The 27,946-nt window shown below is 45.0% G+C and overlaps 5 protein-coding genes across 8 annotated transcripts in view; 4 read left to right on the top strand and 1 right to left on the bottom strand.

Annotated features, from left to right (window-relative positions):
- The window catches only part of LOC100755423 (UDP-glucuronosyltransferase 1-6), a 112,318-nt gene that overhangs the window by 74,918 nt on the left and 9,454 nt on the right, over window positions 1–27,946 (top strand). The window lies entirely within an intron of this gene.
- On the top strand, window positions 4,490–8,058 carry LOC118237867 (UDP-glucuronosyltransferase 1-5-like). The gene has a single exon (XM_035441108.1). It carries the CDS (start codon window positions 5,332–5,334, stop codon window positions 6,262–6,264), a length of 933 nt encoding a protein of 310 aa, XP_035296999.1. The 5' UTR covers window positions 4,490–5,331; the 3' UTR covers window positions 6,265–8,058.
- On the top strand, window positions 12,801–13,730 carry LOC118237869 (UDP-glucuronosyltransferase 1A3-like). The gene has a single exon (XM_035439958.1). It carries the CDS (start codon window positions 12,801–12,803, stop codon window positions 13,728–13,730), a length of 930 nt encoding a protein of 309 aa, XP_035295849.1.
- On the top strand, window positions 20,187–21,353 carry LOC118237868 (UDP-glucuronosyltransferase 1-2-like). Its single transcript, XM_035439964.1, has 2 exons — window positions 20,187–21,029; window positions 21,327–21,353. Exons 1-2 carry the CDS (start codon window positions 20,187–20,189, stop codon window positions 21,351–21,353), a joined length of 870 nt encoding a protein of 289 aa, XP_035295855.1.
- On the bottom strand, window positions 24,529–25,537 carry Dnajb3 (DnaJ heat shock protein family (Hsp40) member B3). Its single transcript, XM_027397496.2, has one exon. It carries the CDS (start codon window positions 25,475–25,477, stop codon window positions 24,752–24,754), a length of 726 nt encoding a protein of 241 aa, XP_027253297.1. The 5' UTR covers window positions 25,478–25,537; the 3' UTR covers window positions 24,529–24,751.

Genomic DNA, 27,946 nt, shown 5'->3' on the forward strand with positions numbered 1-27,946 from the left:
TTCATTTCACATTACAATTCCAGTTCCCCCTCTCTCTCTTTCTCCTGCACCCCTACCTCCCCCATCCCACCTCCCCCATCCACTCCTCAGAGGGCATAAGGCCTCACTTGGGGAGTCACCAAAGTCTAGGATACCAAGTCGAGGCAACATTCAGCGCTCGTAACCACTTTATCAAAGGAAAAACTCCTCCAATGTCCTAGTTTTATTTCTGTTGCTGTGGTAACATGACCCCCTCCCCTGAAAAAAAAAGCATCTCAAGGGAGATAGGGTTTATTTTAACTAACAAATTCCAAGTTACAGTCCATCACAGCAAGGAAGTCAAGGCAGCATGAGTTTGAAACAGCTAGTCATATGGCATCCAGTCAAAAGCAGATGAGTTCATGCATGCTGCCTGTTTGCTTCCTTACTTGTATTTGGCTGGATTTCTCCACTGTTATACAGCTCAGGTTACTCTGCCTAGGGAATAGTGCTATCCACAGTGGGCCAAGTGCTTCAAAATCAATTAACTCAAGAGAATCCCCACACACATATCCATGGAACAGCCCAAAATAGATAATCTCGCTTAATACTCTCCCCTTGGTGACTCTAGGTTATATTGACAGTTAAAGCTGACCGCCACAGCCGGCAAACCACTCGGTGACTATATCATGAGAACTCTTGGTCCAAAGTGTTGATATTTTAAAAGCTCTGGTATTTGGTCTGATGCTGGCACTTCTTGTTCAGTTAGCATGTAGAAAGTAGTTACCCAGGTACCTCAGAGACTGTTGGATGTTGTTTGACAGATCCCATGTGTCCTGTGTCAGTACCAAATCTTATGGACCTCTTGAATGTTGTGTGCATGTCACAGCCTGACTTTTAGAGCACTAACAAGTTCCCAAACCAATTCTAACACTGTCTAGCTTGCGATTAGCATGCTCACGTCCCCTGGCTTCTCCGCAGAACGTTAAGAACTTCATGTTAGGTATTTCAGTTGCTTCCTTTCATATCTTATATAATCTTCATATATGAACATGGGGGTGTTGTGAGATAGCTTGTAGTGGGCCATCCCATGTCACCTGTGCTTCCAAAGGTCTTTATGTGGGGCATAAATTGAATTGGAAGAATGGACTTTCCCAGATGCATATAGTTGCCTCATCCAGTCAGACCTCAGGTGAAAGCTGGCTTCTGTCAAGTTCCTTCTATTCTGTCCCATGCATGGCAATGAGCTGGTTTGTATGCGTTAGGAAAAAAACTTTTTTCCATTTTCAAAGTCTGCCACTGTTGTAGAACCAACGTATGACTGAGTCCAGTCCTAACATGCCACTAACCAACTGTTAAACCCCAAGCATTGACTTAAATATTTTTCTCTCAGCCTTAGGAAGAGCAAGGTCCCTCCCTGTAACACTGCTTTTTGGCAAATGAAAGTGAATTCACAACAGACCCACCTAGGGAGGTGGGGGATCACCAACACTGTCCTGGTGTGCTTTCCCAGAGGTGTCCAGTGCAGTCATGGGTGCACATGAGATGCAGCCCTAGTCTAGACAGAGGGAGTGGCATTTTGCCTCTGGGAAATGGCTACCTTGCTCAGCGGATGGGTAGTCAGCAGCCACTTTCTAATGCTAACAGTAGCATCCTGAGGAGAAAACAGTGTTAAGTTCTGATTTCTCCGTCAACTGCCTCATTCTCTTTCTGGCTGTTGTGGTGTGGCCATTGCAAAGGACATGAGTGGCCACAACCTAGACTGAAGTCATGTTGTTTTGGTCTCATTGGAATGCAATTGGCACAATCTGACTCGTGTGTACAAGGACAGAAATTGAGCCTCTTGGACAACATGCACAGAAATGGCTGAGGCAGAGGGAAGAGAGAACACTGAAGTTGCTTTGGGTACAGCAAGCAAGAGACTCAAGCTTTTGCACAGTGTGAGTTGGAGATACACAGGAAGTGTATCACAGGTAGTGTATCAGATACATAGGAAGCTCCGTGGTGGAATCTAAACACAGTGCAAACATCTAAATTAGGCAAATTCTCTCCTAAGAATCTAACTATAGAGGTTGGGCAGAAAAGCAGTGCTGTATTGAGGTGCAATGATGGACAGCTCAGGTAGCCTGGACTCACCATCCCGGATGTCAACAATCTACTTTGTACCTGTGAAGTGGCTCCCTGGGACAGGACCAGACTCCTGGACTTTGACCTATTTGGGTCATGGGCTCTTTTCATCTTGAAATTTGAGCACAGGGCTCACAACTCATATAGTTCTTGGTGACTCCTTCCTTATCAGTACTTGGGACTGGTGGTAATCTTAAGGAGGCCTTACAGACCCCGTGGAGGAACAGATTACTGTCCACCCATGCTCCTAAACAGAGTGCAGAAGGCTGCAGCCTTCAGCATTCAGAACAGAACTTCTCATTTGGTGACATCCTAGGTCCTTGTTTGTCTCCTTTTGGTCCCACGGTGAGTAGTCCCTGAAAACAGAATGCTGTGTCAACCCACTGTGTATAACTGCCTGGGCTGGTCTTGTTCAAGTGTGCTTTAGACAAGGACAGCTCTTATTTCACTGCGTGGATACAGAATTCAGAATAGTCCTCGAAGTAGTTTCATGTCACGGGATCTTGAGCTTGGGTTCCTTCCAGCTAATCCCATCTGTGACCGCAGCCAGCACCTGCTAATAGTGTTCCCAGTCATTATGGATAAGTCTCTTGGTGCAGTGTATGAGCCAAGCCAGGAAGCCAATGGTACCTCTTTGTTTCATTCAAGTTGTCTTTAGCTATCATCCCTGTTTTATAATGTATCTGGTGCCTCTTGAGAATGGGAAGAGAGACTTAAAAGTCACCAAACAGACATTTTGCAGCTGTGACAAGTGTCTAAGGGAAATAGGTTCAAGTAGAACAGGTTTGCTTTGACTTGTGGTTTGAGAAGCATCCGTTCATAGTAGGGGGGTTCTTCATTCTTCAGGCCTTTGGCAAGACAGAAACAGCATGGCAGGGAGGGTCTCAGGGAGGGATGTTCACATCATGATAGCTGGGAGGCAGAGAGAGATGGTGAGAGAAGTTCAGAGAGAAGAGACAATATTTAAAGACACACATCCAGTGACCTATATCCACATCTATCCCCCACTCTCTTAAAAGACAGTCAAGTATAAATATACCTAAGGGTTAATCCATGTAGAGAGTCAGTGTCCTCATCATCCAGTGACTCAACAGTGCCAACAGGTGAGGAAGAAGCTTTCAACTAGGAGCCTTTTTACAGGATACTTCAGATCAAAACTCGGATTACATGCAGCATTACACTGGGGACCAAGACATCAGACACTGGAGCTCAGCTGCAGCTTGTTAGATGTGGCTAATAGGGGTGGAAACTGAAAAGGGTTTCCCACAGCCTTCCTCAGGGGTTGGAAAAAAAGAGGTGAACTGGGGTGCCCTTGGTGAGAGCAGCTGATCACGGGAGTTGTTCTAGGAAGGAAGGGAGAAGGTCAGATTCTTTGGAAAGGCTCTAAGGTAGGTCAGAGGTGAAGATCAGGGATAGATTTATTCTTCAGTGACGAACTTTGGGGCAATGCCATTCTGTCTAGTGTCAACCCACTTTGTTTGGTGACCTGGTGGTAAGATGGTAAAGATGAAAAAACTAATGTAGGAGGCATATGACCTGTGAAGAAGTCCTGCCTGGGTCTGCTGCACACACCTCTGATTAGGCATTGAACTCTAGTTCCTTCAATGTGATTTTAAGAGTTCCTATTTATCCCTGTGGTGAGGTACCGTGATGTACACATCCTAGAAGTTACTGTGTAGGTCTCTGGTGGTGCCTTTGCCCAGCTTATGGTTCAGGCAGCACCCATTCTTTCAGACCTTTGTTCTAATTCCTTCCATTTCAAATCTTTCCAAAGATCTTTCACACTTCTTCTAACAGTCTTTGGTGAGTTAAAGTATTGAGGTGTCTGTAGTCGAATCCTTGAGGTTTGCAATGTCCATCAGGAAGACTCAGAGGTCAGGGTGAATACAGAAGCCTGTAACCCCCAGAATCCAGGAGGATGGGACTTTAGACTGAGCCACATCCCAGGCTAATGCAAAATGAGGAGCTCACGGGAAACAGCTTGTTAAGTCCACGTGGCTGGACTGGCCAAGGTTTTGGTGACTCTTGTCCGAAGGTGCACACAGAATTCTCAACAGCCCTTGCTTTACACTCAAGTCATCTCATCCCGAGTTTGAAATATCTTCCTGTATCCCCACACGTGACAACCAGCAGCTTCAAAAACTGTTCTCAGTAAGGTGAAGTTTTCTTGGCCTGGCAGGTCCCACCGCCCTTCTCTGCACCAATGAAGCACACAGACACTATAATACTTATGAAACTGTTGGCCGTTGGCTAGATCTGACTTAATTATTAACCCGTGACTATGAATCCATGTATTTCTATGTGGTCTTGGCTTACCAGACTTGCAACTCCTTTGCCTGCTACATCGAGACTGCTCAGCGTCTCCACAGAGAAGAGAGCAATTTCCTGTTTGTCCCTGCTTATATTCTGATTCTGCCCAGTTACATAACTTCCTGACTATCTGTACAGACCTCCAGACCTCTATGGTTAGCTAGTGGCAGTTTCTAGTGACGCAGATCCCAGCTGCGTCACTTCCTGGGATCATATGATGACTCTTCTCTGCATGCAGTTCCCAGAATCCTCCTTGTCTCTTGGTCTGACCTATCATCCTGCTTGGCCAATCAGTGTTTTATTCATCAACCAATAAGACAAACATATACAGATACAATAGAATATACAGAAGAATATTCCCCACGAGTTCCCTGCTCATTATGGAGATATCTAGGTAAATGGAGCGCATCAGGGAATCACAAATTCTCTTTTTCTGGGGCCAGCTGACTTAGCAATGGTCCTTGTCTTATAGTGTACTGAGTGCTCCTTGTGGAGGGGAAATGAGGCTGTAGAGACTTACTTAATAGGGTTACAGTCAGAAATGCTACATTGTAGATCAAAATGTGAGGCACTGCTCAGAGCTCAGGGCCAGCCTGTCAGAATGAGGCTAACAGAGAATGAGGCCATGAAATAAAATGGGTATACATAGCCTTGTTTAATTTTAAATCAGAGGAAAACAAGATATTCACTAAGATGTCCCCTAAAGAGAAAGTGTGTCCTGTCTCAGTTTTTCTAAGAAAGAAACAAGGTCAATACTGTGTTGGTTATAAGTAGGGCTGATCAGGAGCCAAGGATAGATTTATCCTTCAATGATTAATGTCTGGGAGCCTGTGCCACCCAATGATGTGGCCAGGTTGGGCTGGAGATAAGATGAAGAAATGCAAAGAAGAGGCATAGCCTGGTGAGGAAGGTGTGCTCCCGTGAGCTTCTACAGAGATGGCGCCTGGGTTCCCCGTACCTCTGCAAGGACTAGTGGGGCTGCTCCTGCTGTGTGCCCTGCCCTGGACTGAAGGTGGAAAGGTACTCGTGATTCCTGTGGAAGGCAGCCACTGGCTGAGCATGAGGGATGTTCTGACAGAGCTCCATGCCCGTGGTCACCAGATTATGGTCGTGGCTCCAGAGGTGTCTATATACATCAAGAAAGAGGACTTCTTCACCCTCAAAACCTATGCAGTTCCATACACCAACCAAGGATATAAGCGAACAATTACACACAACTTTAACTTGGTCTTTGAAACAAGAAACTATGTGAAGACATTCTTTAAACTATCCGAGGTTCTAAAAAACATATCAACAACTGTCTTGAAGTCTTGCAGGAATCTACTGCACAATGAGACACTGCTCCGGCATCTGAACTCCAGCTCCTTTGATGTGGTCTTAACGGACCCGGTTTTGCCCTGTGGAGCAGTGCTGGCCAAGTACTTACGTATTCCTACGGTGTTTTTCCTGCTCTACTTGCCCTGTGACATAGACTCTGAGGCCACACAGTGTCCAAACCCTTCCTCATATATTCCAAGTCTACTCACAAGGCTTTCTGACCATATGAGCTTCCTGCAAAGGGTCAAGAACATGCTGTACCTTCTCCCCTTGAAGTACCTTTGCCATATTACATTCACTCCCTATGAAAGCCTTGCCTCTGAGCTTTTGCAGAGACAGGTGTCCTTGGTGGAGGTTCTCAACCATGCATCGGTGTGGCTGTTCCGAAAGGACTTTGTGTTTGACTACCCCAGGCCCATCCTGCCTAACATGGTCTTCATTGGGGGCATAAACTGTGCCAACAGGAAGCCACTCTCTCAGGTCTGTATTGAAGCCATCAATATTCTATGCAGAATTTATTTTCTACTGCTAACTTTCTTACTAGTCTTTTAAATGATTCTTCCCATTTTTTCTGATAGCTTTTCCTGACATAAGCTATTAGAATTGGGTCCTTATGTTTTTCTTTTGTGTGCAGGTTTTTGCCTGTGTGTATGTTTGTTTATCATATGCAGACAGTGACTGTGGAAGCCAGCGAGAGAAATGGATCCCCTGGAACTGGAATTACAGATAACTGTGGGCCACCATGTGGGCACTGGGAATCGAATTTAATTCCCCTCTGGAAGAGAAGCCATCTCCCCAGCCTTGGATCCTTCTATTTTCCAGTGGCCACTGATAGGGCTAGAGGCTGAGGTGAAGGTCTCTAATAGACTCAAGAGCAGTGGTGGGTCTCTACTGAGACTGTCCATGTGTCTGTGTACCATTTTCCTGAGGGGGAGATTTCCCAAATCTGGGCGGGAACAGAGACACTGAGCTGTGACCTGAACTATCATGAGGAGTGCTACCTGCATATGCCTAGTAGAGGGATAAAGGGATTTCAGGCTGCAGTTGTTGGTTCCATGAGCATGGGAGGTCTACCCCTTTCCTAGTGTCACCTTCCATGTCTTCCCTCAGTGTTTAAAATCTTCATTCTTTCACAGCCTTATTCTAAGGTTTCCTTCCTCAGGCGATTGTCACTGCGGTTCTTGACCATTTTCACAATGTATGCCATTGCTGATTAGGAAGGCAATGGCTAGTTTCATATTCTACCACTTTGAAGAAAGTGTTTCTCATCTCTCAGAAGGTCAGGTGGAGTCTTTAGGGTTGCTTCTGTGTACAGCCATATTGTATGCAAATGAGGACACTTTCATGTCTTCCTTTATTTTTAAGATTTCTGTTTTCTCCTTTGTCTTGCTCTGACAAGAATCCTGGCACTGGATTCAGTGAGGGGACAGAGTGGACACTTTGTTTAGTTCCTGATTTTAGTGGAAGCGCTTTGAATTTCTCCCCATTTCCTGTAATGTTGGCTACAGTTTTGTGCCACGTAGCTTATACCATGTTGAGATATGTTCTTCTGACTTGTATCTACAGGACTTTCTGTATGAAAGGATCCTAGGTTTTGCCAAAGGCCTTTTCTGTATCATTTTGGATGACCTGTGATCTCAGTCCTTTTGTCCACTTTAGTGATACTTTGCATTTATTGAGTTGCCTGTGTTAAACCAACATTACACTTCAGGTATAAAGCCAACTAGATCGTGATTGATCTTTTTGATGTGTCCTTAAATTTATCTGGCAAGTATTATAGATTGAGAAATTCAGAGAGATTGTTTTGTGTTTTTTTTTCTCTTGTGTGTTTATGTGGTTTGTGAATCATGGTAATGCTGGCTTCATATGGAGTGCGATATCGTTCTTTCCACCTATTTTGTGGAGTCCTTTGAAAAGCAATGGTGTTAGTTCTTTGAAAGTCTGGTAAGATTCAAAGGTGCTTCTTGTGGACCTGGGAGGTGCTGAATTTGGAGGTTTTAAGTAATTGCTTTGATTTCCTATTTTATACTTCAAAAGACACCGGCTGCACTATCCCAGATTATGCCATTGTGTTCAGGTCCTTTTACCCATGTGAAGAGAATTAAGGAATGTTGTCTTTTTAGCTGTATTTCATTTTCAATTCAGTATAATGTCTTACACAGTTTTCTTAGGTTACCCCAAAGGTAAGCCTGCCAAAAATCATTAGTGTGCGGCGTGTAGACTCTGTTAACAGTATGGACTTCTCAGATGAGTGTGTACTGCTTTATCCAGTCAGCTTCTCCCCTGGTCTGTGTACTTGTATGACAATGGGGAGACATGTGTGCCTAAGTGGAGTGTCCTTTCCTTCTCTAGCCACCAACAATGTTGAAGAACAAAGCTAGGGCTGAACAACATGCTAATGTATCACTAACCACCATGGAGCCTTGAGGCACTCAAGTAAGTATGTTGCCCTCTGCCTTTAGAAGGAGTATAGTCTTGGAATCTGTTTCTTATCTAAAAAAATGTAAAGAGAAAAGACTGCACTGACTTAAACTACTACAGTGGAGGTAATGGGAGTCTTGTGCCTTCTACATTTCCCTAAGTTCTAAATCTGGATCAATGTTGTAACAAATATCAAATGCCCCCTCGTTATTTATGTGTAACTGAAAACCATCATTTTAAATTTATTTTGTTTTTTCCTTTATTAAATCAAAATCTAATTACATTCCCTTTTCTTCCTCCAACTCTTCCCATGGCCCACTCCCTCACTTGCTCTCAATTTCCTGATCTCCTCTTCTTTCATTGATTATATATGCACAATATACAAATACAACTTACTGAGTTCATTCAGTGTTGCATGTACATGATTTCAGGGCTGACAGTCTGGTATTGGATCACCAATTTGGGGACTCCTCCTTGGATGGATTCTCAGCATCCCTTAGTTGCCTGTAGTTCCTTGTATAAGGCTGGGCCTCCTTGAGATCCCCCCTTCCACATTAGCAAGTGCTAGTGTTAGTATGCTAGTGTCCTTATTCAGGTCTTGTTTAATTGTTGGGTGAAGCTTTCCTGTCATTTCTAGGGGACAACAGTTTCATGACACATTTTTTTTTTAGTCCTCTGGCTCTTAAATCTTTGTGTCCCCTCTTCTGGCTCTTAAATCTTGTGTCCCCTCTTTTGGCTCTTAAGTCTGTGTGTCCCCTCTTCTGGCTCTTAAGTCTGTGTGTCCCCTCTTCTGGCTCTTAAGTCTGTGTGTCCCCTCTTCTGCTAGGTTCCCTGAGCCTTGCTGATGTGCAGCAGTTGTGTTGTGGATGTGCCTCTCGGTTAAGGCTGGACACTCCCTGATCAGTTGCAGTAATCTGCATTTTGGCTTTCTATCATAGTCTCTGTCTGTGCAAAGAGAAGCCTCTTTAGTGAGGGTCAGGCGTTACACTCATCTGCTTGTCTGAGGATAAATATTTAGAGCACAGTTAGGGATTATGCTGGTTTGGCAACTCGGTGGTAGTAGGTGCTCCTCTAAGATCCATGACCTCAGTAGCCTCATGTAATTGGCTAGGTTTCTGGCACCAGGCATGATTTCCCTCCTGTTGAGTGGGTCTTAAATCCAATCGAAGAACTGCTGTTGTCATCAAGATACAAGTACCACTATTGCACCCTCAGGGATATCTTGCCATGCTGGTCATTATCGTGGTTCATAGGCTTCCCAGCTGGATATGACTTCTAGTTAATTCCCTTCCTTGGCAGCTTGCCTAGCACCTTCCAGAATTATTAAAGTTAGTGCTCAGGGAGGGGGCTTTGAGGTCATATCCATCTTTGAGTCTCCCAGTCCTGTGTCCAAACTGCATGGTGTCTTCAGCCCTAGGGACTTACCTTCAACCTCTGTGTGGCAACTAAAGGCAACAGCAATAGTTTGTATTATTTGGAAATCTCTTGGACTCTCCTGACTAACAATTCAAAAGGCAGGAACTGGGGTTTTTATTGGATATAGACCATGGCTCTTGGGGGAGTTTTCAGTCCATGTGTTTGAAATTCATTTAAGTTATATGTGCATACATATATACACTTAAATGTATCATGCATGATTTGGGGTAAAGAATAATATGATTCCTTATAGCTTTTCAAACACCCCTAGTATCATTCCCCCCTCCTCCTTTTCTCTCCTCTGCACTGATCTTTACTCCTCTTTACTCCCTAAGGTCCCTCTAAATTTTCCCATTTCCCTTTTCATATCATTTGCTCTCTGCTATTTCCCTCTCTATTGCTCCTCCACCTATCTACAGGATGCCTTTTATTTTCCTGGTCTCAGTGGTTACTCCAGGTTGTATACCCCTCACATCTGAAGATGTGTAGCTAGGAACTACTTAGGGGGGAGAATATGTGGCATTTGTCTTCATGGGCCTGGGATACATCAGTATATTTGCTAGTTCCATCCATTTACCTGCAAATTCCACAATTTCATTTTTCTTTACAGCTGAAAAGTATTTCACAGTGTATATATGCCACATTTTCATTTCTATGTGTCTAATGAGATCTACTTTAGTGGCCAAATGACTCATCATTTATGTCATTATGCAATTGAAAGTCATATTGCTTTTATTTGAGGTGGTCTCACTACATAGTCCAGACTGGCAGTGATTGGCATGCCTTTGTCTTCATCGTGCTGAGATTAAAGATATATGCCTCCACCTCAACTTTTTATTTAAACCCAAAGTAGCATTAATATTCTTAACAGCCTTCCCTATGAAGTTGTAAAAAGGGAAGGATAGTTAAAAGTGGTTCAGAGAAAGCTACACCTTACCCAGCATTTCTAACAAAGTGTAAAGCGGAAGACTGACAGTCTGTGGCAAACACTTTTCCTATTGCCAGGAACAAATGAGCAGCCAGGATTTGTCAACATCTTTAAAGACATAACATTAAGAATACTGTAGTTAATATCTGCTAGGTGCCTCTTTGTGATTCTGATCTAGATTTATGTCTCTGATAGGATTTGATGTATGCATGGAAGGTCAGAACCTGAGAATAGGGGAAAACGTACAGAGAAGTGTGCTGAGGACGGGAGAAAGGGTCAGGAAAACACAACAAAGAAATTGTTTTTGAAAAGGAAGTAGGATTCCGGACTCTTAGCCTTATGGGGAGCCACAAAGGATTGCTTCACAGTGACACCTGGTGGCCCACAGGAAGCATTTTGCAACAACACATCTGCCCAGTAGTAGGATCTGTTATTATCAGAATAATTAGCCAAGTCCGTTCTTCTCTCCCCATGGAGACGTCTCTCTGTACAACCATAGCTGACCAGACTTTGCAGAAGATCTCAGGAGCCTCGAGGTGGAATTGCTAGACAGCCCTGGGACATGCCCAGTAGACAGTGGAACCCCAGGACAAGTAGGACCAAGACATGGCAGCAACTGCTGAACACATGTACAAGAAATACTTGGGGTGGGGACCACACTCCTGATTATATGTGATCTGAGGACCTGCTCGACTCATCTCAGATGGCCTTTTCCATTTTAAAGTTAGAACACAGGCTGCACACAAATGCAGTCCAGATAACCCCATGTGGTTATCAGAGAAAGCATCCGTAACAGGACGCAGAGCTGAAATGATCATGAATGAGAGACTGATCCCAAACTCCAGGAGGTAGTGAAGGCCCAAATTAGTGTCAGCCAGGCCCCTACCCAGGGAGTTACAGCCCTCATCATAAAGGAGAACAGAACTTCAGATGGGCCTAGATCCCAGGCCAGACGTTGGATCCATCGGGTGAGTAGACCGAGGTGACAGCTCCCACGAGGAAGCAGGGTGCTGTTCTTTTCATAGACTGGTCTTACCCAGGCATGCTTCAGGTAGCATGAACTTTATGCCATAGAGTAGATATCAAACTTTCCACAAAGCATTGAGGAGTTCCAAATAATCAAAGCATGAGTTCAAAATCCTTCAAGCATTCCCCTATTTGATATCTGCCAATCACTTCATATTCAGTATTCCTGATAATTATCATCACATGCTAGTAAATGCACCAACTGGAGGGTTAAAATACTCTCTTTTCCCCAAGCTGACTTAGCAGTGGTCTTTGTTCTGTGATGTAATGATGGCTACTTGAGAATGGAAAGAGAGACTTTAAGGGATTGCTCAGCTGGTTGTGTCCAGAGGAGCGAGGAGAAGCTGTGTTGGGGATCCAGCCATCAGGTACTCTTCAGAGCTCAATGGCTGAGAGAGAAGGAAATGATTAAATGTTTTGAAAATTTGGGGTGGGGGGAGAGGTAAACGCTTGAAGGTTCAAGAACAGCCATAGGTGTAAGGAGTTAAGAGTGGACTCTCCTTGTGTAGAGGCAGAATGTTAGGACTGTAGTGAAAGCCAGGCACAGATTTCTCATGAATGATTAACTGAAGGTGGGCATTGTCCCTGCCAATGACATGCCATTGTGCTAGGTGATTTGACAGTGGTATAAGATGAAAAAAGTCACACGGGTAAGGAGGGTTATCCTCTGTGGAATTCAATCCTCAAGTTATGAATTCAAGATCCTTCCCGCATTACCACATTTAACAGCTGCCTACACTTCAACTATAGTATCCCCACACCAAACTAGAGAGCAAGCAACCTTTGTCTGAGCTGGCTTAGCAGTGATCTGTATTATACAACTCACTGAGTGCTTCTTGAGAAGGCTAAGAGAGATTTTAAAGAGCTACCAAGTGTGCCATGATTAGTGAAGAGGTTACAATGGGTGACCAGTCATCAGGCACTGCTCAGACCCCAATGGCATCCTGCTGATGTATGACTGACAGAGAAGAAAATGATGAAATGACAAGCTTGTGCAGATCTTTGTTGTGGGAATCAGAGGAGAGAAAGGGTGGTCTCTTTATCAGAGAGCAGCAGCAGGTGACAGGAATCTTTCTAGGAGAGAGATGATAAGAGCTGTTTTTCTCTGTGCAGAGGCAGAAGGCCAGGACAGTTGTGAAGGTCAGGCATGAGTTTATTATGCAATGATTAACTGAAGGTGGGCATTGTACCCTACCAATGACATGCCATTGTGCAAGGTGACTTGATGGTTATATAAGATGAAGAAACTCATGTTTGGGGCACAAAGGAAGGTTAGCCTCTGTGGGCTTCTCTAGAGATGGCAATGGGACTCCAGGTGTCTCTGCGAGGACTCTCAGGGCTGGTGCTCCTGCTCTGTGGTCTGCCCTGGGCTGAGGGTGGGAAGGTGTTGGTGATTCCTACGGAGGGCAGTCACTGGCTGAGCATGAGGACCATTGTGAGGGAGCTCCATACCCGAGGTCATGAGACTGTGGTCCTGGCTCCAGATGTGTCTGTGTACATCAAAGAAGATGATTTCTTCACTCTGAAAAGCTATGCTGTTCCATACACCAAGGAAGAATATGGACATAATCTGTTGAGCCTTCTTCAAATGTTCTTTGAAAATGAATATTCTGTCACGATGTTCTTAAGCAATATGGAACTTATGAAAAACATATCAGCGTTCTATGTGAGAACTTGCACGAGTCTACTGTACAACACAGGCCTTATCCAGCATCTGAACTCTAGTTCCTATGAAGTGGTGTTAACAGACCCTGTGTATCCCTGTGGGGCACTGCTGGCCAAATATTTGAACATTCCTGCTGTGTTTCTTCTGCGCTTCATTCCTTCTGATGTTGAATTTGAGGCTGCCCAGTGTCCAAGCCCTCCCTCATATGTTCCAAGGTTATTCACAAGGAATTCAGACCGCATGAGCTTTCTGGAGAGAGTCAAGAACATTCTCTACAATCTGCCATTCAAGATCGTTTTTTACTTCTCTTATACTCCCTATGAGAGCCTGGCCTCAGAGCTTTTGCAGAGAGAGGTGTCCTTCATGGAGATTTTCAGTCACGCATCCATATGGCTCCTTAGGTTCGACTTTGTGTTTGAGTACCCCCGGCCTATCATGCCCAATATGTTCTTCGTTGGGGGAATGAACTGTGTCGTCAGAAAGCCACTCTCTCAGGTCTGTATTAGATATTTTGCCAAGGTCTGTTCCACCAATGTAGGTTTCCTAATGTCCTCATTCTGAGTTGTTGTTTACCTGCTCATCTTTCAGGAACTTTGGTGAGTTAAATCCTTAAGGCTTCCTCAGTTGTTATATCAGGATTTGGGTGTCCAGTGAGAAGAGTGGGGGCAGTTGTGAGGGTCTCTAATAGAATGGAGGAGCCATGGTGGGTGGCCACTGAGTATGCCCACTAGCCATGACAGTGTCTCCTGAACATGATATATCCAGAATCTGGGGATGACCGGAGAAGCTGAGCTTGGTCTCAGACTTTCAGTGGCAGGTGTCTGGGATTCAGATCTTGGCTCCAGGGAGGGGCAATTCCTTTGCCTAGTAGAGCAGGCAGTAAGTCTGCAATTAACCTGGATCTCACACAAAGCTGGAAGGACTTTCTGCTAAGGCTCCAATCAGTTTAACCTTAAGTGCACCTGTCCTCCCTGGGTTTCTATTCTCCAGTCTCTATGAGCAGCTCTTCTCCCTTACCATGTCCTTGCTTTGCCCTGTGTCTGGAAATGGAAACAGAAGCAAAGTACAGCATGTTTTCTTTGTTCATTTCAGTTTCTTCAGCATCAGTGCTCCAGGATTGTTTTGAAGGTGAAGCTCGTAGATTCAAATAGCACACTCAGATTGCACGTCTTCATGCTTTGTGTAGCAGAACTTGCCTCTAAATCTGCCCAGTTCCTAAGTCAATGTCTAGTACTTGGATTTGCTTAAGTTATGTTTGCATATTAAGATTCACCTCCCTTTTTTTATTTAATGTTAAACCATCACTCTATCCAAGTATTTTGGTTTCATAGATTCCCATAGTAACAAAAGTCCCTAAATTATAAAATGGTTGAACAGTCCATATGAAACAATATCCAGGCTTTTTGAGAGTCTCACCTCCAGGTTTTTGCACAGAGGTGTCCTTGGTGGAGGTTCTCAGCCATTCGTCAGTATGGCTGTTTCTTGGAGACTTTATGTTCAAGTACCTCAGGCCCATCTTGTCCAATGTGGTCCTCACTGGGGGCATAAACTATACTAGCAGGAAGCCACTCTCTCAGGTCTTCATTGGAGCCCTAGTTTAGCTTTACAATATTCTAATTTTCTAAATATCTTATTTTGATGTGATCATCGGTCTCAGATTTCCAGGATTTTTTTTTACCTTGTATTCTCCAATATATCTGATATGTTCAGTTCTCAAGATATCTATAACTGACATTTCAGGTTTTTAGTGGTCACTGAGGGGACTGCAATGCCATACTGAGGGTCGGTCCTTGGACTGAGGTGCAGCGGTGGGACTCCACCAACACTGCTTACTTGTCTGGGCACTGTCTTTCTAGAGGTGTGACTTTTCTGAAGTTGGAAAGATGCAGAGAAACTGAGCTGTGACTTGACTCAAGTAGACACAGATTGTTTTCAGATTTTCAGTGGCAAGATAATGGAACTTTTTACCCACTAGTCCTTAGTGATGCTTTCTAGGAAGGCCTGGGTGTGAGCTCACATGATACCAGAGAATGGAAATAGATGCAGTCAGCATGTAGTTTCACTTACATCTTGTCTCCATTTTTATTAGCTACCTTGCAGGTGCTCCAGAGTCACAAGATCAGTGTTTTTGAATATTCTGTGGATGCATCCAAATTGTCATTGTCCATAGACTCAGATAATTCTGCATAGATAGCCATAGAAGGGAAACAGTTCCTTGCAAGAACTGTAGAATGGAACCCAATCACAAACCACAGGAGGCAGTAGAGGTCCAGATTAGTGCCTGCCCCGGTCCTTTAAGGAAGTGCAGAAGCATGTAGCCTCAGCATTGGCCTTGCATCGGCCAGGCATTTGCAATACACTGTCCCAGCTCATTATAGTTAGTTACTTTACAGTCCAGGAAATGCACCAATTTGGAGATGCAGCAAACTTAGCAGTGTTCTGTGATGTACTAGTGAGAAGAATCCTGAAAGTGTTTCTGAGTATAGCATGTCTAGCAGAGAGTATAATAGATACCAGCTGCTTTCGTTACCTTCCTTCCTTCCTTCCTTCCTTCCTTCCTTCCTTCCTTCCTTCCTTCCTTCCTTTCTTCCCTTTCTTTCTTTCTTTCTTTCTTTCTTTCTTTCTTTCTTTCTTTCTTTCTTTCTTTCTTTCTTTCCTTTTTCTTTTTTTCTTTTTTGGTTTTTCGAGACAGGGTTTCTCTGTGGCTTTGGAGGCTGTCCTGGAACTAGCTCTTGTAGACCAGGATGGTCTTGAACTCACTGAGATATGCCTGCTTCTGCCTCCTGAGTGCTGGAATTAAAGGCGTGCACCACCAATGCCCAGCCTTTTGTTACTTTTCTATTGCTGTGAAGAGACACCATGACCAAGGCATCTTCTTTAAAAAGCATGTAACTGGAGGCTTGCTTACAGTTCAGAGTGTGAGACAGTGACCATGCAGGGAGCATGGCAGACATGACACTGGGAAAGTAGCTGAGAGTGTATATTTTATCCAAAAGTTGGAGAAGGTGGGACAGAGGAAGGGAGAAGGAGAGGGCGATAGTGACAATGACAGAGACAGACTGAGCCTGGCATAGGCTTTTTGAAATCTCAAACCCCACTTGCAGTAACCTCCTCCAACAAGATCACACCTCTTAATCCCTCCCAAAACAGTTCCACCAACTAGGGACCAAATAAATATATGAGCCTATGGGGACCATTCTCATTCAAACCACCACACCAACCGTCAGGTTCTTCTCTGAGCTCAGTGGCTGACAAAGAAAGCAATGAGTGTGCAGAATCTTGTTTTGAATGTAGGAGGACAAATGAGATGAACTCTGGTGTTCACTCTATAGCAGCCACAGGCCACTGGAGTTCAACTGGTAGGGATGATAAGGGCAGTTTCTTGTGTGGAGAGGCAAAAGGGTAAGACAGTAGAGTCACTGCCAAGTATGGATTTATTTTGTAATGATTAGTGAAAGGAGGGCACCATGCCACACAATGACATGCTGAATATTAGGGAACATGGAGATAAGGAGATGACTACACTAGGCTAAGGGTCACAGCCTGGTAAGGTAGGCCCTCTACTATGGGCTTCTGCAGTGATTCCAGAACCAAGGATGCCCATGTAGGGCTTGTGTGGCCGCTGGTTTTCATAGATGCCAAATAGCATATACATCTTGGAAATTTTGTAAAACATGAGTGGAATCAAGGATAGTGCTAAATCTGCGCCAGTGAGAGGGCTCAGCAAGTAAAGGTACTGTTGTGAAGTCGACAACCCGAGTTTGATTCACTGGGATGTACATGGTAGAAAGGGGAGGAATGACTTCTGTAAGTAATACTTTGAGCTTCAGGTATATACTGTGGCACATGCTACCCCTTTGAGGGTAAACATGCATTGTTGCCTTGGTGTGCTTTTCCCTAGCACAGGCGCACAAGATGGGCATACCGAGTCTGGGCCGAAGTGGGTCCTGCCTCTGGAACTGGCTGCCTCTTCTACTAGATGTAGTGATGGGAGTGTTCCTGTTAATGCTGACATTGGCAGCTAAAGCAGCAATCAGATTTCAGGCTCTGACTGCTCAGCCACCAGCTCCATCTCTTCTTTTCCTTTTATGGGCATGGACAAGAGTGGCTACAGCCTACAAGTGGGTAATTCTGCGTAGATAGCCATAGAAGGAAAGCAATGGGATTGACATGAGATAAAACGTAGAGAAGTGGCCGGTACAGAAAGCAGATGGAGGAAAAGAAGGCAGGGGAACTAACTTTCGAGGAGAAATTGTAGAGTATTTATCTGGATTCCTACCTTCCTTGAAGGAAATACACACACACACACACACACACACACACACACACACAGAGAGAGAGAGAGAGAGAGAGAGAGAGAGAGAGAGAGAGAGAGAGAGACAGACAGACAGACAGACAGAGACACAGACAGACAGAGACACAGACAGAGACAGAGTTACTCATCACATTTATTTTAGCCTTTAAGGGCACTAAAATATATCCAAACCCAGTTTTATAGGAGGTGCAGAATTTTTGTGTGGGACTTTCCAAGGCTACCATGCTATAAAATCCCTTTATGTGGGGCATAAACTGTGCCAATATAGTTGTCTTGTTCCTGACATCCCACCAACCAGTCTCACACTCAGGGTGCTTAGAGGGAGTGTGATTCTGTTGACCCAACTTTGTAGCTTCCAAACCATGCATCGATTAAATGGGAATTTAAGCCATCCAGTGTGTGATGACTTGGTACAAGAGTGCTGACAACTAAGAACGCCCACTTTGCCAGGCTTCTCTCTACTTTCAAAGAGGCAAGATTTACTTTGAGCCAAGTGATCATCAACTATTAAAACATCGGCAGCATCCATGTACAACTGAGTCACCTCAAAGCTACTTAAGAATGATATTAACATACTCATGTGTTTCACTAGGATGGATGGAAAATCCAGGGCCAGTTACCTGAACCTGCACATTTCTAGCCCAGGACAAATGCAAGGATCAAAGTGCTGTGCTAAACCTCATTTCCTAGTTCCAAGAAATAATACTGTTTGCCTAGGGATTTATCATAATTGATACTCCAAACAGCATATACATATATATGACATTTTAAACTGAAAAAGGAAATAAGAATATTGTGAAGGCCAATATTTGCCATGCACCCTTTATGATTCTAGTCTACAGTTATGGCACCCAGTGAGCAGAACTGACAGTATCCTTTTGATCTAGATTTTATGTAGAAATTGTCCAGTCGTGGTATCTGGCTCTTGTATGCTTTAGATCTGTGAGCACATTTCAGGTCCTCGCATTGAGGGGAGCAACCAATGTGTGCTTTTCCCTAGCACAGGTGCACAAGATGGGCATACCGAGTCTGGGGGAAAGTGGGTTCTGCCTCTGGAACTGGCTGCCTCCTCTACTAGATGTAGTGATGGGAGTGTTCCTGTTAATGCTGACATCAGCAGCTAAAGCAGCAATCAGATTTCAGGCTCTGACTGCTCAGCCACCAGCTCCATCTCTTCTTTTCCTTTTATGGGCATGACATGGACAAGAATGGCTACAGCCTATACGTGGGTAATTCTGCGTAGATAGCCATAGAAGGGAAACAATGGGATTTGAGGTGAGGTAAAACATGCAGAGAAGTGGCAAAACATGCAGAAAAAGAAAGCAGAACATTGTTTGGCTTCCCACCCTCCATGAAAGGGTGAAATACAAAGGCTGCTTGCACAGTGTCAGGCATTTTGCTTATAAATAGCTGCTGATTCTGCTCCTGGTTGCATCCTAAGAGGGTGGCTTCTCTCCAGAGGGAAGCCTCACCCTGGCCAGCCTGGCAGAATGATGCAGATGCAGAGGGGTGGAGTGTAGAACACCCCAAGGAGCTTGTTTAGTGGAGAGTGGAGCCAGCCTCAGGGCATGTAAAGGAAGGAGATGACAGCAACTGCTCCTCACACGTGGTGGGACCAGATCCCTAGTTATGTACATAGTGCCCACAACTGGGATCCTGCCCTAACCTGGGCCTCAAATTCACCTTTCCTTGAATCTGAGCAGTGCCACAGAAAATTGTAGTCCATGCTTTTTGGAGAATTCCATCCTCATCAGGGTTCTGGTCTGGCATGGATTGTAGAAGGAAACTCGATCACAAACCTCGGAATGCCATGCAGCCCCAGACTAGTGTTCACCTAGGGCCCTTAACAGAGTGCAGGATCCTGCAGCCCTTGGCATTCAGAATAGAACCTGGGACCAGGCCATATCCCTGAGAAGTCTTTGTCCCTTTTAAGGAGATCAGCTTATGGGAGGGAGCTGGATGCTTCCAGAACTCACTCGGTGTCGGTGCCTAGGCTGGTGTTGTCCACAGGTGCATTACAAAGCATCAGCTTCATCCCATGGAGTGACTACACGATTCTCAAAAGGTCTTATAGCAGAGTCAGAGCCTCTTGACTTTGAGATCTTTCCAGCATGACCATCTTTGCCAGCAGACAGCTACTTCAGATTGTGTTACCCAATCCTTATACTCCTGGCACCAAGAAGAATCTGAAGCATGGCAAAGGGCTACCTTCTTTGGTCTGCTCACGCTTGCTTTGTAGTGTCATGTATGCTGTGATACATTGACTGCTACTTGTGAATTGGAGGACAGACTTTAACGAGCTCTTACCCAGAAGAAAGGTTTTGGGAGATGAGGGCGCTCCCCGAGCTCAATGGCAACGTACTAACAGTCTAGGTGGTGAAAGAAAAGGGTGTCCAGTGCCTTGTTTGGGGAATTGGAAGAAAACAAGAGGTGAACCAGTATGCCTTAGGGAAAGAGAAGCATGTCTCAGGAGTTCTTATTAGGCAAGAAAAGCAAAGCTTACGTTTCTGTGGGTAGAGGCAGGCAGAAGGATAGGGCATTAGTGCAAGGCAGGGGGAGATTTATTTTGTAATGATTAACTTAAGGGCACTATACTACTCAGTGGTATGCAAGGTGATAGGTGGCCTGGTGATAAGAAAAGGAATAAACTTACAAAGGAGGCACAAGCTGTGGACAGTTCACTGCTGTGGGCCTCTGGGGAGATGGACGCAGGACTCTCAGGGTTGCTGCTCCTGCTGTGTGCCCTACCGTGGGCTCAAGGTGCAAAGGTGCTGGTGTTTCCAATGGAAGGCAGTCACTGGCTGAGCATGAGGGATTTCTCCAGGGAGCTCCACGCCCGAGGCCACCAGATTGTGGTCCTGGCTCCAGAAGTGACTCTGCACATCAAAGGAGAGGACTTCTTCACCCTCAAAACCTTTCCCTTTCCATCCACCCAGGAAGAATATCAACAAAACCTACTGGGAAACGCTAAGAAGGCCTTTGAAACACAAGGTTTTGTGGAGGTTTTTTTTGAAAATTTAGCAGCTTTAAGAAACGTTTCAGAACTCTATGCAAATTCTTGTGCAGGTCTTCTGCACAACGAGACCCTGATCCAGCAGCTGAATTCCAGTTTCTTCGATGTGGTCTTAACAGACCCTGTATTTCCCTGTGGGGCAGTGCTGGCCAAGTACCTACAGATTCCTGCTGTTTTTTTTCTGCGCTCCATTCCCTGTGACATAGACTCTGAGGCCACACAGTGTCCAAACCCTTCTTCATATATTCCAAGGCTACTCACAACACATTCGGACCACATGAGCTTCCTGCAAAGGGTCAAGAACATGCTGTACCCTCTCCCCTTGAAGTACTTTTGCCATATCTCATTCACTCCCTATGAAAGCCTTGCCTCTGAGCTTTTGCAGAGAGAGGTGTCCTTGGTGGAGGTTCTTAGCCATGCATCGGTGTGGCTGTTCCGAGGGGACTTTGTGTTTGACTACCCCAGGCCCATCATGCCTAACATGGTCTTCATTGGGGGCATAAACTGTGCTAACAGGAAGCCACTCCATCAGGTCTGTATTCTGTCTTTATCTCAAGAATTTTCCAGGAAAAATATTTTTTGTTTTACTTTCAAGTGCTTATTTATTAATCTCTCCAAAGTTATCTATCTCTCTTTTCCTAAGAGGCTGTGGTTAAATTCACCTACTAAGGTGCCCACAGTGCTATACTTCAGATTTTCAGAGGCCGGTATCAGGATGAAAGGCTGAGGTGAAGGCAATGGAACTGAGGGACTGTACTGGGTCTCTTTTGGGACTGCCCATGTATCTAGTCAAGGTTTGTCTACTGGTGATTATCCTGGTTCTGCACAGGAGGTGAGACACCGAGCTGCAGCCTGACCCAGCAGAGGGTATGTTGCTTTCAGATCTTCTTGAAGGCTGAAAGAATCAGCGAATGGCAGTGGTTGATGCTCTCAGGGATGAAATGGGGATGTGGGTATGTTCATAGAACTCTTGAGTACTCAACAGACCTGGAAGCAAGCTAATGAGTAGTTTATAGGATCAATTGGACCAGCCATATATCAAATGCTCAATAATCCACGTGTAACTGAGCAGCTACTGTATGATGGCAGATCTTCCATGATATAACTCAATTGTCTATTTCAAATTTTGTATGTAGAAAGCTAAAAGAAAATTGTCTAGAGAAATCTACCATAACAAACCTTTTTACTTTATCACAGTGTAGAGGTGGAGAACAAATTGTATATTTAGTCCTGAGGCCATTGGCTACTTCCCAATCCAGTTAGCTTGTCTGACAGTAATTGAAACTACACTAAATGGCTTAATGGAGATCTAAGGAAGTTGAATGAATCTGTATTTAGTGAGAAAACCTGTAATCTGGTTTTAGGATGTCAGGTCTGCAATCCTAGCACTTAGGAAGCTGAGGTAGCATTATGAGTTCAAGTCCATCTTTGGCTACATAATGAACCCTGAACTGGGATACAGGGAAGGGAGAGGTAGGAGGGAGGGAGGGAGGAGAGGAGTTAGGAGAAAGAAGGAATGTGGAAGATGAGAGTGAGTAGGGGAGAGGGGAAACAACTGATGACAACGTGGAACTGGAAATTCTGGAAACATAAGCTGATACAAATGAATGACTTCCTAAAATGGAGAAGGTATCTTTTTAAGGCTGTGACGTAAAATCAAAGGAAAGGTAGTTACCTGAAGACAGTATAGTTTCTTTCAAATGCTTTTCAGCCATGTTGATGAAGCTAAACCCAAAATGGCTGTGTGTGAACCTCCAGCCACTATGACTGGCTCATTCTGTTTTAGGTGAAGCAGGGCTCCTAGTCTTCTGGGTCTTACAGTGTATTGTTCTTCCTTGCCTGTTACATTCTAGAAAATTCTCCCAGTGGTTCATTGAGGGGAATCCCCTTATAGTGGAGTTGAATGCTTGAAAAAAATTAGGTGAGATGTGCATGTGTGTATGGCTGGGAGGGTACATGTACTTCAGGGTGCTCATGTGGGGGTCAAGAACAACTTCAACTTCCAGTTGCTGGTTCTCTTCTTCCACCACAGGTCCCAAGGATCAAAGTCAAGTTGTCAGGCTTGTGCAGGAATATGCTCTTACAGAGCAGATCCACTGGTGGATTCAGGAGGCTCCTCTTTGCACAAGGTGCCTTGTGACCACCACGACAAACCTTTCCTAAAAAAATGACCTTCCACAGGCATATCTGCAGAAGTGTTTTGAGATTGAGCAATTTTTGAAGAGGTTTTCAAGCTTGCCAATTCATTAATTTATAGTTGGGTCTGGTGACACATACTGTGAATTCCTACATTTGGGGAGCAGAGTAGATTTCTGTGAATTCAAGGCCAGCCTAGCCTACATAATTAGTTCCAGGCCAGCCAGGAACTTTCCATTTATACTAAGTACCATTAATCCAGGATATATGAACACTGATTCTTGTGTTTGCTCTCAACTGTTGAATCTAGCCAGAGCTGAAAATCTATGCCCTCTTAGTGGCCTCAGTATGCCAGACTCATTGTCTACCATGGACTCTCTGCTGAAGATGTTTTTTCTACTGTGTGGTTTCAGACTCACCCATTCTGTCCTACCAGGGTGGCGATTTCCAAATCTAACCACCACGGAACTGTATGCTCGTTATCCCCAAATCCCTGATATCTACCAGTTCAGATATAAACCCACGCCAACGTTCTACTCAGTATCGTTTCCCCTTGTTTCTATGTGTGCAGTATGCATGTGTGTCTGCATATTTTGCATGTGTGCATGCACGTGGGGGTCCAAGTCAGATGTCAGGAACCATCTTCGATTACTTGCCCACCTTATCCAGGGTCTCTCCAAAAAAAAGTCAGAGCTTGCCAATACAGCTCATCTTGTCTGACAGCTTGCTCTGGTGATTGCATGTTTCTGCCTTCTGGGGACTACCACATTCACCAGTTATGTTTTGGGGGATGTTTGTCTAGTAAGCACTGAACCCCCCGGGGCCATCTCCCAGCCCTTGGTGACTATCTTCCTTTGCTCCCTGGGCTGAGGAAAACATTTCTTTCCAAGTCTGGTAGTTGGTCTGATTTGGGAACTTGCTATTGTTAGAAAACAGCTACCACCTGGTTCTGCAGTGATTGTTTCATTGATGTGGTTTCTAAAGGCTCTGTGTGACCCAGGGGACAGTGCTGAATCTCGAGTTTCTGCTTTGTACTGTACATATGTCACTGCATGAGGTTACACTTTCAGGGCAGTATGGGTATCCAACATGTTTATGTAGTCTTTATAATAATGTGCTTAGGTTCCATGACCTCTCAGAAGAGAATTACTAAGTGTGGAAATTTAAAACCCCTTTGCTTCCATGTCTTATGCAGTCTTCACTGATGACATTGGAGTGAGGTAGGATATTCTATGGTGTACTCTCTAAAGGCAACCATCTTCTGCAAGGTCTGAAGATGAAGCACCCAACTGTGCTAACAGAATGGACTCTATTGTTGATACATATTTACATATATATTACATATGGCAACTGTGAAGCTTATCCTTTAAAAGGCACTTCTTTTCACTTCCAGTATCTTCTACTGTTTGTAGAACAAATTTAGGGCTGAGCACTAACCAGCCCCATGTTGAGACCTTGACTGATAGATGCAGCCTTAAACCTTCAGAGAGCATGGTCTTGGCAACCTGCCTTTTTGCCCATTGACTTGGACTTCAGATTTCTAGCCTAGAAGAGCTAATGTAATATACATTACCAAGTTCATGGTAATCCATTGCAGCAGTGACCAGAACCTCCTTAGTGTACTTCCTTCAATGTAACTTAACCTTTCATTTGAACACTGGTCAATTTCCTATACCACTATTATTTTAGGTAAACTAAAAGCTGCTTTTTCAAGTTATTTTCAACTAAACAATCAATATATGTATATCTTCCACCACAGTGTGAATGTGGGAAAGTGGAGCTATATTAAATGGCTGCACTTCACAGAACGCTCTCTAGGTAGAATTATCACAAAACGGACATTGTGCGGTTTTAGGTGCTGTGAAGTGTTTCCTACCGCTAGGACATAACGGTGGTCAGCCTCGGGATTAAATTTAATGAGTGCCAAAGGCATACAGATATTTACAACAGGCATAAAGACCAAGAGAGATCCTATCCCTGCAGTCCCAACAGTAAGAGGCACCAGAATGAGCTGTATATAATGTCTTGAATACAGTTGTTCTGAAAGTAGAGTTCCCGTGAAAACGCTTTTAAACAAAAAAAAAAGTCCTGATCGTCCTTAAAACGCACTTTATGTCGTTACTGAGTATCGATGCGAAGCAACTGCTCTTTGCCATTAATTATCAGGGACTTTAACTGTCCATCTTCTTCCACCTCCACCCTTTCGTGGCCATTCTCAACGATTCTCTTGGTGGTGATTTTTTTGCCATTGACGATCTCGGTGGAGGTTGACACCGACTTGAAGTTGCCTGCCGCCCCACCGCCACAGGACATGGAGAAAGAAGAAAGGCTTGGGCTTCCCGGAGAAGCGAAGGATGTGAATCCGGTATCTAACGAGGCAAAGCCGCCTCCAAAAGTTGGGAAGTCGGTGAAGGAGGCAGAGAAGGGTACAGCCCCTCGGCATCGGCTTCCCCGGGAGCTCCTCCGATCCCCAAAGAAGTTCTCAAACGGGTCTCCGAAGAAGTCGAACGAGAAGGGGTCGCGGCCCCCGAAGAATTCCCTGAAGACCTCGGCGGGGTCTCGGAAGGAGAAGACATACTGGAAGGCGTCCTGGAACGGGCTGCCGGCCGCGCCGCCGCCGCCCACCTCGCCCGCCTCGCCGCAGCGGTCGTACACCTCGCGCTTGCGGGCGTCAGATAGGACCTCGTAGGCCTGCGCCACCTGCTTGAACCGCCTCTCTGCCTCCTCCTTGTGCTCGGGGTTCTTGTCCGGGTGCCACTTGAGCGCCAGCTTGCGGTACGCCTTGCGGATGGCCTCGGCCGAGGCCTGCCGCGGCACGCCCAGCACCTCGTAGTAGTCCACCATGGCGGCTGGCCGGCCCGCGGCCTCGGCGCTGCAGCGCGGCTGGCGGCTGCTGAACGCCCGCCTACCGGCCGGCGCCTTGCGCCCTTGTGACGTACACGCCTCTCCTTGGCGGAGGCTGGCGGCGCCCCAGCCTATCAGAATGGAGGGCTCCGGGGGTCGGTTCTGCTCCAGTGACGCTCAGTGATGCTGAGCGTTAGAGATGGGGCGGAGTCTAGCGGCCCCGGCCTGCGCGTTGGTTTGAAGAACAAAGGACAGCTGAGGGGAGAGGCTGTGGTTCCTCCTCCTTTTTCTCCCTCCGATTTCCTCTCTTTCCCCTTTCCCTCCTCTATCTCCTCCTCCTTCCTTCCCTCTCCTCTATGCTCCTCTGTTGTAATGGTATCATTAGCATTCCCAGGGGCATCCCGAACAAGAACACTAGACCTCGTCTTCCTTACCTTCTCCTCTCTACCTCTCCCTTTTCTCCCCTTCTCCCCTTCCCCCGCTGCTGCTCTCTCTTCTCTTTCTCTTCTCTTCTCTTCTCTTCTCTTCTCTTCTCTTCTCTTCTCTTCTCTTCTCTTCTCTTCTCTTCTCTTCTCTTCTCTTCTCTCTCTCTTCTCTTCTCTTCTCTCTCTCTCTCTCTCTCTTCTCTCTCTCCTCTCCCCTCCCTCCCCTCCCCTCCCCTCCCCTCCTCTTCTTCTCAGCTGTGTAGATAGCCTTGAATCACAGGGATGCCATGCTGTCTCCACATCCTACACTGTGGATTTACACAGAAAGCTGGCTTTTAAAAATGGGTATTTTTGTGCTCTGCTCCAAGTCAGCTTTCCTTCAGACAGGTAAGAGGATAGGAAAGTTGACAGGAGTGGCTTTTGTCTGATTCTGAAGGACAGTGGGTTGTGAAAGACTGAGGTTCTCAAATGTTTTGGCTTCAGGACCCTTTGTTTTCATTTATATGGCTCTGAGTTCCAGTCAGATAACAAGAAAGCAAAGCAACGAAAAGGACATTCCTATTAGCTGCACAAAAACATAAATGATGATCCTTTGGGGGAAATAACTTATTCAAAAGCTCAAATCACTCTAGCATCGGGCTCAATAGAGCTGGATTCTCTCACTTCCGAATTCAATCTACTGTGATTTCACACATGGAGTAACCTTTAGAAAATGCCACCATATGCTTAAGAGAAAATGAGATTTTTAAAAAGTCAGTATCGCCATGGATCGAAATAGTTTTGACTCTGTAAAATTCCCTTGTAAGGTCCTCAGGGTTCCCTAGCTAATACTTGGAGAGCCATTGTTGTCCTGAACAAAATAATTGGAATTTGTGGGCTGTTTTTGTAGTGCTACAAGTGAGAATTTCTTGTTTCCACTAACTATTGCATCATGACTATGGTTTTCCTTCTGTCCTTGCTTGGCATTTGTGTTATCTCCTCTTCCTTGTGTTTTATTTTTTGAACACTATATTACCTGGCTTGATCAGTTATGAGGCAGCACACATCTATAAAGATTACTTGGTTCTAAGGGAAATGGTTAACCAGTGAACTTTTAAAGATTACATCATGAAGGGCACTAGGTCTAACCAGGAGTACTAGCGCACCAGAACAGTCATTGGAGTTTATGTCACACCCAGTGACTAAACTTGAACCTCTGGTTCTGGAACTTGTTAAACATGAAACAGTGATAGAAACCTGATTAGGAGGAAAGTGCAGGTGGATTGACTAACCAGAAGAGCCAGAGAGGAGAAATAGTCTTCAAAATGGGATGCAAGGTCTAAGGAAGGGCAAGGCTAAAGGACTTGAGTTTTCTTGTGGGCCCAATGGAGCTGTTGACCAAGGCACAGTGGTAGTGATGGTTTCGGGTAAGATGGGTACAAACTGATATAGTGAGACAGAAGGACAGCCTATGGGAAATAGGACTAGAGCAGCTGGGCCTGAGAGACTCGGCCCTTGACTTAAGTATTGGGCCTATAGTAAAGATGGATGAAGTCTGTATGAAGACAGTTACTGAATGCATAGCTATGGACTGGCACCTGGATTGAGGAAGTGATCCTAAAGCTGAAAGCCTCTCTATTAGGAATGTATCCATTTTTACTTTGTCTAGCACCCAGACAGCTATGTGAACTTCTAGATGATGAAAGGCAGGACAGAGAAAAATGCTGCAGAGATTTGGAGAAAACTGCCTTTTTCCTCAGAAGACCGTCGGCTCACCCGCAGGGGAATGTTGAGTGTGCCCTGATTCTTAGCCCCTCAAAGGAGCCGGTTGTCCCACAGGTGCAAATAGTAACTTCTAGCTTCAGCTTAAAAAGAAATTCCAATTGAAAAAATGGGACTTTTCAAAGACACCACATTCTTCAAGGGTCTCCAAAGCAGAACCACATTGCCGCTCTGTTCTGTGTTTTCAGCCAGCAGAGCACATCTTGCTGTGACCTATAATTGTTTGGTCCTTCTGTGACCCCTGGATCCCCCCTTACAGGTGCTGACCATTGGTCATTTGAGT

The sequence above is a fragment of the Cricetulus griseus genome, chromosome 2 (genome assembly GCF_003668045.3).
Source record: "Cricetulus griseus strain 17A/GY chromosome 2, alternate assembly CriGri-PICRH-1.0, whole genome shotgun sequence".
Classification (NCBI taxonomy): domain Eukaryota; kingdom Metazoa; phylum Chordata; class Mammalia; order Rodentia; family Cricetidae; genus Cricetulus; species Cricetulus griseus.

Excerpts from the sequence above, each read along its gene's own strand:
- LOC118237867 (XM_035441108.1), top strand. The coding sequence starts at position 5,332 with ATGGCGCCTGGGTTCCCCGTACCTCTGCAAGGACTAGTGGGGCTGCTC.
- LOC118237869 (XM_035439958.1), top strand. The coding sequence starts at position 12,801 with ATGGCAATGGGACTCCAGGTGTCTCTGCGAGGACTCTCAGGGCTGGTG.
- LOC118237868 (XM_035439964.1), top strand. The coding sequence starts at position 20,187 with ATGGACGCAGGACTCTCAGGGTTGCTGCTCCTGCTGTGTGCCCTACCG. Across the intron at positions 21,030-21,326 it reads ACAGGAAGCCACTCCATCAG|GAGGTGAGACACCGAGCTGC; the intron begins GTCTGTATTCTG and ends GGTTCTGCACAG.
- Dnajb3 (XM_027397496.2), bottom strand. The coding sequence starts at position 25,477 with ATGGTGGACTACTACGAGGTGCTGGGCGTGCCGCGGCAGGCCTCGGCC.